We start from the raw sequence: 2,402 nt of genomic DNA on the forward strand, positions 1-2,402 counted from the left end.
TGCACAATGAGGTGCTCAGAAGAGCATTTCTTTCTCCCCACCTCCAGTCCCGCACAGTCTCTGGCAGTTTTCTCAGCAGGGATCTCTGTTTGGTTTGGCCAGTAGTTGACAGCCTCTGGGATTTGGAGAGGGGTTTCAGAGTGTTTGTGCATCTGCAAATCAGATTCACCTGAGCCCTAAGATGGCAAGAGAAGCACTGCTGCACAGAACAAAGGAAGGGAGCAAATGGCTGTCTTCCAGCGAGCAGGGGTGGATTGTGAAACAGGTGGAAGAATGGGGGAGGAAATGGATGAGAAGGGGAGCCGAAAGGTAAGCTAAGAACAGGGGAAACCCCAACTTTTATCTGATGGTGACCAGGCAACAAATGCTCCAGGAGCAGTGCCTGTGCCTGACCTTCCCAGAAGCCAATGCATTGCCATAGTGTGAACTGAGCCAGTGCGACACAGGGCCAGTGCTCAGTGCTGTGGGTAATGGAGCCTGTGTCAAGAGATGAGCCGCATGAGGCATCATTAAGGAGTCGGAGCATAAATGATAACAAGCCTGATGGGGCTTCTGATAATTGCACAGGGGGACTCTGAGGATAAACTCCCCAGTGTCATCGTTGTGCTGCAGCTGAAGGCCACGGTGGAGGTTGTTAAAGAGTTCTTGTATTGGAAAGCATTTCTGTCTGCCGGGGATGATGTTGGGGGCTAGCCACACAGAACATCCAAGGAACGCTTCATGAAGTCCCCAGGGCTGTCAGCAAAGTCAACGCGGCAGCACACAGTCCCTCCCTCAAGACAAAGACCAATGATGACCATTTGCAGCTCTGCCCCCCTTGGCCACTGCCATGCCTGTTCCACACACCTCTCCATCTGACCAGCCAGGAGGAGATTTTCTGAGACGGTGCAAACAGATGCTACCCCCAGGTGGGAGCTCCTCTAAGAAGAAGCTCCTGCAAGAACCCTAATCCCAAAGGCCTTCTTAGAGACCCCATGGGCAGGTGGCCCTTCCCCCTGGCAAAAAGATAAGAGTGGGGCAATGCTGTGGAAGAGAAGTGCCTTTTCTTTGGCCCAAGAGCTGCCCTGCATCGTCAGGAGCATCCCCTGCTCCTCCCACGAAGGGAATGAGCGATGTGGTGGAGAGACCATGCTTGGACAACCCTGTCACATGGACAAGGGGCTGAGAGTGACCTGCTCCTCTCTGGTCACTGTCAGGTGCCACTTTGATCACCCACACGACCCCTCGTTGCCCCACATGCTCTCCCTCTCTCTGCTGTCATGCTTAGTCTCTTGTGCAGGAACCATTCTTTCCTGGACAGGGAAGGCAGTGCAGTGAGAAGGCGCTGGAAGCTCAGCTGCTGGCAAAATGCTGAAAGGCAGATTGGGACCCTGAGCAATTCTTCCACAGATTCTTCCCCGCTGTGACACTGCCAGGTGTCACTGTTTAACAAAGCAGTCCACTGACGGGGTGTCCCCTCCTTGCTGTCCCCCATCCTCCCTCTCCCCACCGCACCACCTAGCATCCACAAGGCATGCCTCAGGCACAACACAACATTTCAAAGACTTTTATTAGACCATTTGACCAGAGCGGTGGATTTGGCAAGAGACGGGCAAGTGGCCATGCTGCTCTGGGGCAGGAATTTCTGTTTTCACTTGGCAGCGACAGCAGCGGTGGCACGGGCAGGTGCAGCCCGTTGCCTGCGCCTTCTCCTCCTATCCTTGGCCTTCCTCTTTCTGGAGGGTGCGGCCACGCGCTGGCTTTGGGGGACAGCCCTGCTGTGGTGCCTGGGCTTGCCTAGCAGGAGCTGCTTGAGCGCAGAGCTGTTCCGCACAGCCATCTGCAAGTGGCCCGGGGAAATGCGATGTTGGTTGCTCCTCTTGGAAATCTTCCCAGCCATGTCCATGGTCTTGTGCGTCACCCACTGCAGCACAGCAGCCAGAAAGACGGGGGCCCTGGCTCCAAGGCGCTCGGCGAACCGGCCTCTGCGCAGCTGCCTGTCGATGCGGCTCACAGGGAAGAGCAGCCCAGCCCGGGAGGAGCGGGAAGAGCGGCTCTTCTTGGCCTTTGCTCCCCGGCCTGTGGGGGGGCCCCCAGAGCACGTTGCTTCAGGCTCCCGCTCCTGCTCAGGCACCACGCAGACCTCCTCTGCTTCGGACATGCTGCTCGCGGCTCAATCCCGAGGCGTCTCCAGGCTGCGCGGGAGGATCTCCCTGCGTCCTGACTGCCTTGCCCCTGCTCTCGCTGTCCTTGTTGGCCCTGGCGGTTGCTTTCCGACCGCAGGCCCTGCCCGTGCCTGTGCCCAGCCTGTCCGAGCACTGCGTGTAGCAGGGTGCCCCCACGTGCACTGCCCAGCGCCCACCCCTCTGGAGATGGGCTCCGCACCAGGCTCTCTCCTGCGCAAGCTCTGGTCCTTTATCCCC

General features: G+C 57.9%; 1 protein-coding gene across 1 annotated transcript; it reads right to left on the bottom strand.

Annotated features, from left to right (window-relative positions):
• Positions 1 to 1,630: 1,630 nt before the first annotated feature.
• Positions 1,631 to 2,140, bottom strand: LOC116489648 (histone H2A-beta, sperm-like). The gene has a single exon (XM_032188200.1). It carries the CDS (start codon positions 2,138 to 2,140, stop codon positions 1,631 to 1,633), a length of 510 nt encoding a protein of 169 aa, XP_032044091.1.
• Positions 2,141 to 2,402: the final 262 nt, after the last annotated feature.

The sequence above is a fragment of the Aythya fuligula genome, chromosome 1 (assembly GCF_009819795.1).
Source record: "Aythya fuligula isolate bAytFul2 chromosome 1, bAytFul2.pri, whole genome shotgun sequence".
Taxonomy (NCBI): Eukaryota; Metazoa; Chordata; class Aves; order Anseriformes; family Anatidae; genus Aythya; species Aythya fuligula.

Coding starts and splice junctions, on each gene's coding strand:
- LOC116489648 (XM_032188200.1), bottom strand. CDS start 2,140: ATGTCCGAAGCAGAGGAGGTCTGCGTGGTGCCTGAGCAGGAGCGGGAG.